At 47.1% G+C, this 6,934-nt stretch overlaps 2 protein-coding genes and 1 pseudogene across 3 annotated transcripts; 1 reads left to right on the top strand and 2 right to left on the bottom strand.

The window, feature by feature from the left end:
* Nucleotides 1-1,575: 1,575 nt before the first annotated feature.
* On the bottom strand, nucleotides 1,576-2,349 carry LOC311041411 (ATP synthase F(0) complex subunit B1, mitochondrial-like; the record flags this gene model as incomplete). The annotated part of the gene is made up of 1 exon (XM_084051772.1): nucleotides 1,576-2,349. The coding sequence occupies exon 1, from the start codon at nucleotides 2,332-2,334 to the stop codon at nucleotides 1,576-1,578; it is 759 nt and encodes a 252-aa protein (XP_083907898.1). The 5' UTR covers nucleotides 2,335-2,349.
* A 426-nt stretch (nucleotides 2,350-2,775) lies between these two features.
* LOC311041698 (PRELI domain containing protein 3B-like) lies at nucleotides 2,776-3,322 on the top strand (annotated as a pseudogene). The gene has a single exon. The product of its transcript is annotated as a PRELI domain containing protein 3B-like (transcript).
* Nucleotides 3,323-4,042: 720 nt separating this feature from the next.
* LOC311042323 (tRNA (carboxymethyluridine(34)-5-O)-methyltransferase alkbh8-like) lies at nucleotides 4,043-6,088 on the bottom strand (the record flags this gene model as incomplete). The annotated part of the gene is made up of 1 exon (XM_084052996.1): nucleotides 4,043-6,088. One exon carries the CDS (start codon nucleotides 6,086-6,088, stop codon nucleotides 4,043-4,045), a length of 2,046 nt encoding a protein of 681 aa, XP_083909122.1.
* Nucleotides 6,089-6,934: the final 846 nt, after the last annotated feature.

Below are 6,934 nucleotides of genomic sequence, written 5' to 3'. Positions count from 1 at the left end.
CTACAAGCTCACTGTGATGCGTTGTGAGCTTGTAGATCTGCTATTTTCCTTCTTTTTAAGCCTAGCCTGCTCATAAACTTAGGGTGTCTGCCTCCAGGACAAAACCTCGAAGATGGTTCCACAGGAGAGGAGCCTGATAGTTGAAAGTTCTCTCTTGGAGATTCTAGGACCCACAAAGTAAGTCTTCATAGCCTGGAATGCAGGAAGTATTTAGTACAAAAGAGAAATATAGATGTAATCTGAACATTCTTATTTTTTATGCCCTAAAATAGAGTCAAGATATGCTTGAATCTTATACTTATAGAGTCAAACATTTTTTTTTATTTTCTTGTCTCTGGTTGTGAGACAATGTTGTAACCATTAAAATACGACAAAATCACTGGTACTTCTGCAGGAAAACTGACCAGATCCACTCTAACTGTAAACAAAGTTCTCCTGTTCTGTGTGTTTGAGCAAGACAAGTAGTTTGTGTGAGTTCTAACTGCTTATGAACAGAATGTTTACGTGGATGTTAAGATGGCCAAAATGTTAACTGAGTCTATGATAATATGTCAAATATGCATGCAAATATGGATACTAGAAGTCTGTCCTTCTTTTCGATGGAGTTACATTTTAATGTCATCCTGAGTAGGATCATCACAGCATTCTTGTCTTTTTAAAAGGTCTTTAGTAGCACCACTGACATACTGTACTGACATGCATGTGCGAGCTCAAACGGCTCAACTACATCCCTGTCAGCTGAAATCTTTGGCCTTGTGTCATTTGGTCAATTGTTCAACTAGCATGTCACCGGAAATGATAGTTATCAGGAAAAGCCAATGGCGCTACATGCACGTGCACAACCTTTCTGAAAGGTCACTCCTCCAAGATTATTTTTATTCAAGATTGCTTTATTTGTCATTTGTTTTCCATCTGCAAGCACTGTTAGAAAATAAACTAAATTATGTTTCCCCTTGTGAAAGACAGAATTCATAAAAGAATAAAAACAAGCGGTGCAGAAACATATCATCTGTTGCCTTGGAATACTGACGTGAGATAATTTCTCTCTCTCTCTCTCTCGCTCTCGCTCTCTCTCCCTCTCCCTCTCCCTCGCTCCCTCTCCCTCATCTCTCTCTCAATTCAATTTAAGGAGCTTTATTGGCTCTTTATTGTGAGATCATGTACAATTAATTTATTGACAGAGACCACCTTTATGAGGAAATCATATGTTCTGTAAAGAAGAAACTGGGCGTCTCATCGCAGTACAATGACTTGGGGTTCTGGAAGGTCTTTTCTGAATACTTGAAAGTTTAGGCCAGCAATTCCCATCCTGTGGGCTGGGGCCCCAAATAATTGGCAAACCCCTTTAAGATTTTATTGACATTAATATAACATGTTTTTCCTTTAAATCCTTGAAAATGGGTTTCCATTGTGATACTGATAAATAGGAACTGTACTATGTTGGTTCCATCGATCCAAGCAAGAATACAGGCCAGCTCCAAAGCCGTTTGGCTGCCATGTGAAGTCTTCAGACGGGTGCTGTGAAGGCTTTTGAGCCCTGCACGATCCAGAATAGGATTCTTGGGAACCACTGTTTTAGGCTGTAGCCTTGGCCTGAGTCGCCATAGCCAGTGCCCTCAGGTCTGTGATGCACTTGGCAATGCTCTCCTTCTCCTGCTGGGGGGTGATACTGCCAATAACGTTCTTCTCCACCCATTTAACCATGTGCTCCTGCTCCATCTGGTGGTGAAGGTTCTGCAGGGCGATCTGGTAGTCCAGGCGCTTCTTCACCTCATTGTTCACCATGTGTTGCCTCTCTCTGCGGTTGGTCTCCAGCAGCATGGCCACGTTGTTCCTCTTAGCATCAAAGAGCATTGACCTTCCGTCTATTCTCCACTGCTCCTTCTTCTCATCCTCAATGGCCTGAGCCAGGGTGGCCATGGCCAAGTCCTTCACTTCCTGAGCCTTGGCTACTTTCTCCTCATTCAGTTTGTCAGCAAAAGCTGCAACGCTGGGGCCAAATTTCTTCACTCCATAGATAATCACAGCACCTATGGCAGCAGCCGCAAAGGTCTCATGGTTGATGACGTAGATCTCCTTGGAAAGCATGTAGACGAGGAGACCGGTACCCAGCATGTAAGGCCCTGTGACTCCGGTCTTTTGGTATAAAAAATGGAACAGCTCGTCGGGGATGATTCCATGGCGGACTTTTCCTCCCCTCTCTGGAAGAGGGGGTACAGGGGCCAGACTCTGGGACGTTGTGTGGAGGGAACGTGATGCCTGGACCAGGCCAGCTCCAAAGTGACCACTGCCTTTCAAGGCATTGGCTGAAATGAAAACGAGCCTTGGCAGCATGTTTGAAGGATGAAATGCCAAAGTCTTGCTACAACAGGCAGGCAGACACACTTGTGTCGACTCTGGGGAGTTACTGATTTGGTCTACTGGCAGGGTAAGAGGTTTAGTGCTGCTGATCGGCCAAGCGTTTTGCAGGGTTTGCTGACTCACAGACAGACAGATGTAGTTACAGACCCTCTACTGGATGACTCGGTACTTAATCGGTACAGCCACGCTGTGAACAGACTGCACTAGTGTTTGTTATGAGAGTACTTGGAGGCCAGTCTATGACGTCAGTCATCTATGACATCTGTACTATGAGGTCAGTCATCTCCATATTTGGGCATAAACAGTGGAGAGACACGCACGGACATATATACACAGACAGAGATGTCCACTATATTATGCAAACTCCAGCAAGTTCATTGCTTGAAGGCTGAATCATCTCCGATAAACCTCAGAATGACATTCTGGTCATCGGAACACACATTCAACCACCCTTGGGAGACGGTGGCCAAGGCAGTGATGCAGAAGTACCCCAACCCCCTGAAACCCAATGTGTTTGCAGTGGATGTTTTAGGAAGAATGGTGGACACGGAGGGACGGTTACACAGCACCAGTTTGCAGTGCTCAGATTGGGGGCTGCCCTCCATAGCCTCATCTATCATTGGTTTAGAAAGAGCATGCCTTTATGTCAAGGAACATTCGGTGGTAGACCTCGGTGAGAAGACCTGTGAGCTGAAAACCACAAATATCAACTTCACCAGCATGGCATCTGTGGATGAGAAACTGACCTTTAAGCCACATCCTAAGGACCCCGAAAAGACAGTTTTGAACCATGGGGCTCTGATCACTGTTAAAGGGCCCGTTTTAAGCTCATACCTGGAGGGACTCATAGCAAATTACATGTCTAATGAAGCCAGCAAGGGTCATGAGGCGATGGAGTGGGTCATTAAACACAGAGGTTGCGGAGCTTGCAGCGACAGCGAAAAATAGCAGCTGGACCTAACCATCAATTACTTGGTTCTTTTTACAGTACCCATTTGTTCTTTGCTCTACTTGTACATTGAAATCAAATGAATATTGATTAAATTGTTCTGTATATATTGAGAAAGCTGCCAAAGCCAAGTAAAAATGCACTACATTCAATCAACCCTACAGAGTGTGATAGTCTGATTGCAATCATTAGAACACCTTTTCACTTACAGTTAGCCTACCTCTAAAGTTGAGAGAAATGATCTTAGATATCATCCCAGTCATATTGTGCACCTATTTAACAACATGTGACAAAATAGAATTGATTCCATTTCTTTAAAGCACTGGTTATCAATTACGGGCTCCACGGACCCCCAGGTTGATTGATTGACAGTATGGAACCAAATGGACCCCTATGGGTTCACTTGGTTCCACCTAGAAACCCACAGAGTTAGATTTTAGTGTAGATTGAGGTTCCAGAGATAAGAATGAAGAGGTCCATGATCTTGTTTATACTATCGTGCAACGTCTGACCGCACCTCATACTGTTTATATGTCTGTCTAATGAAGTATTCAATCAACCAATCAATGTAAAAATAAACAATATTATTTTTATGGAAAACACAATTTGTTGTAAGTTTTTTTTGTATGGGTATAACAGCAAACCTTTGTCCTTTCTAAATAGTGCATAATTAGCAAATAATTAATCGTTTAAGAGTTTTGATATTAACGTTTTTTAATTAGCATTCCTCGTTCAGTCTTTCTCCAGTATGACACACCAGTTGCCCTGGTCATGGTAGCTTGTTTGTATTTGAACCCCAGCCACTCCTCCACACAGTTCCTCCAACTCCCCCTGCTGGAACACATGGTAATAGCGGTGGAACACTGGAAGAGCTGGGCTGGACCCTACACCTCTTGGACCTGAGCTGTGAGTTGAGTTTGAGTCTGGACTGCATTCCCCTGTACTGGGTTCTGAGTCCAAAACAGAACCCTGCTGGCCTTCAGTAGAAGAGTTATGAGAAGTCCTTGTGGGCCCTGCTTTTATTTTACCCTGTTCTCCATTCTGTCCCACTCGTCCATTCCCCCCATCTTTCAGGTGCCAGGGAACAAGGAGATCCTGGGAGTTGAAGGACGTGCGATTCGTGTGCACGCCCAGCTTCCCTTTGGGGACTAGACCGACATGATGAGAAGTATGTTCTGTGGGGCTACGGTTCCCAGCATGCTCTTTGAGGTACTTGGACCTCTGCTTGTTGTGTTCCTGTTCGAGGGCCCACACGTAGATGAGGGCCTGACCTCCAGGTCTGAGGAGTCTGACCAGCTCCCTCACTGCAGCTAAACGCCGCTCCTGTGTGGAGAAGTGGTGTATAACAGCTATAGATATACAGGCGTCACAGGAGGCTGCTCTCAGGGGAACACTGAGCGCATCAGAGACAAAAGCCCGGTGGCCTCTCTCTGCACAGATCTGGACCAACGCACTGCTACGGTCATAGCCAACCGCAACCACTTCCGGGTTGACGCCCAAGTACTTCCCATTCCCGCAGCCCACATCAGCCAGCATGGCGCCAGGAGCGAGCGAGAGCAGGAAGTGGCAGACGCGTGGCCAGGGCGAGTGACGAGTGCTGCTGAAGTGGGCGGCGATGGCGGCGTAGACGCGGTGCACGTAGCGCTCCTCCAGGAGCACCGCATCGCCATGGCAAAGGGGAAGCGGGAGGGGCAGGGGCGGAGCGGCCCTCTGACTGTCGCAGGTGGAGGGGAAGGCACATTGACACGGTGCGTGTCTGATCTTTCGAAAGGTGAATGAAGTCCATATGCCTCTCTTGCCCAGTGTCCAGTTGCCATGTGTACTGCGGTCAGAGGACGTGGCAGGCTTGAATTGGGGGTCACAGGCCGGCACCCTGTCAAACCTCCTGGGAGTCATTCCGTGGGTCCAGAGGTATCTGCTTTCTCCCTTCATCACCAGGAGGCTTCGCTCCGGCATCGCCACGGCAACCACGCGGCCGTCCGGGTGACGGAACTCCATCACTGCCTTGGCCCCTAGACTGAGTGACATGACGTTGTCCTCAAAGGCAGAGTGAGAGTCCACGTGTGGAGGAATACCCTGTCCTGGCTGGTACTGGTTGACAGTCAGCTGGTCTGGCATGGCGTCGACATGTCCGTCTCTCACACAGCGCTCCAAAATAGAAACACACTCCAAAGGAATACCAGCAGATAATGGTTTTTCCTTGTCAACATTGTTGTTGTCATAGCGAAATCCATAACCAAAGTGCTCGACTCTTCTGTGCTTGAGAACCTTTTGAGTCACGTCATCTTCATCATCAGTGGACTTCCAGTCGACAGCTGACAACAGCGAAGCCTCTTCCTCACGAGACACGAAGTCCTCGACCAAAACAAGTCCCTCTGGCGGACACACACACACCGCCACTTCACTGGGTGCTGAATGGACAAAGCTGAGGTACAATGTGACAGTATTCTCTCCAGACTGCCGCTGTTGTCCGTTGAGGACAGCGTGGGCTTTCCGAGCACTCTCCTCTGAACTGTATGTGACGAAGGCATAGGGTTTGTGAGGGGGCATAGTAAGGGCCTCCACCTCCCCGATGTCTTGTAGCGCCGCCAACAGCTGCTCCCGACTAACATCGTTCCCAAGACCACCATTAGCTACAACCAAACTCTTGGTGGGTTGAGATACCGTACGGATGCCCTCGTGTTTCAGTAAGGTGTGACTTGCTTTAATTTGTTTTCGGAGGAGTTTCTTCTCCTCTTTACTCTTCCTGACACATTTCATGTTCTCCATGGCATCCATCGCGCAGCAGCTTACTGTGTGTGGGTGCAACATAGCATCTGTGGAACTTGATAAATGTGTTTGAACTACGGGACAACTGTGGTTGCACTGGGCAGTTGCCAGGTGTTATGTCTGAATGTGAGGCAGGGCGTTGCTGAAAAATAGCATTGGTGTTCAGTCAACCTCCCCTGGGTAAAATAAAGGTTAAAAAAATACAAATGAAATGATATTATCCCCATCTATGGAGTACCCTGATGTCATCATGTCATAGACTGGCCTGGACTCCATATTTGGGTATGCCTCACACGGAACACCATATAAGTGCATAAAAGGGACACAGACAAAGAGATGTTGGTGAAAGCTGGATGGATGATGGACGGTCACATACTGTATATGTATGTATAGGGCATGTGACCGTGCATCATCTACCCAGCTTCCACCAACAAGACAATGGCGTCCGTGGACATGTCCGTCTCTCACACAGTGCTCCAAGAAGATAAATAAACTAGAAAAAGTGCTCCTCGGAGCACAACTCTCCGCCAGAAGACTTGTGTTGGTTCGAAGGTCGCGAAGGTCGCTATCCCTCTTGTATATGTAAGTGTCCTATCCATCCTGTCTGGGTAAGTGTCCTCTTCCGTTCATTCTGTGTAAGTGTCCTATCCCTCCTGTCCTATCCGTCCTGTCTATGTAAGTGTCATATCCCTCCTGTCTATATAAGTGTCCTATCTGTCCTATCTGTCCAATAAGACAGATAGGAACAATTGGACCGCGACTACTTGACTACTTCCGGTTCGAAGGTCTGGGAGTGAGCTAGTGGCCGGATTTTCGGTATTGGAATCTGGCTTATCACAGTGACACATGTATTTA

The sequence above is a fragment of the Gymnoscopelus microlampas genome (assembly GCF_963454915.1).
Source record: "Gymnoscopelus microlampas genome assembly, chromosome: 3".
In the NCBI taxonomy this organism is placed as follows: Eukaryota; Metazoa; Chordata; class Actinopteri; order Myctophiformes; family Myctophidae; genus Gymnoscopelus; species Gymnoscopelus microlampas.
This window is presented reverse-complemented; position numbering and strand designations above follow the sequence as displayed.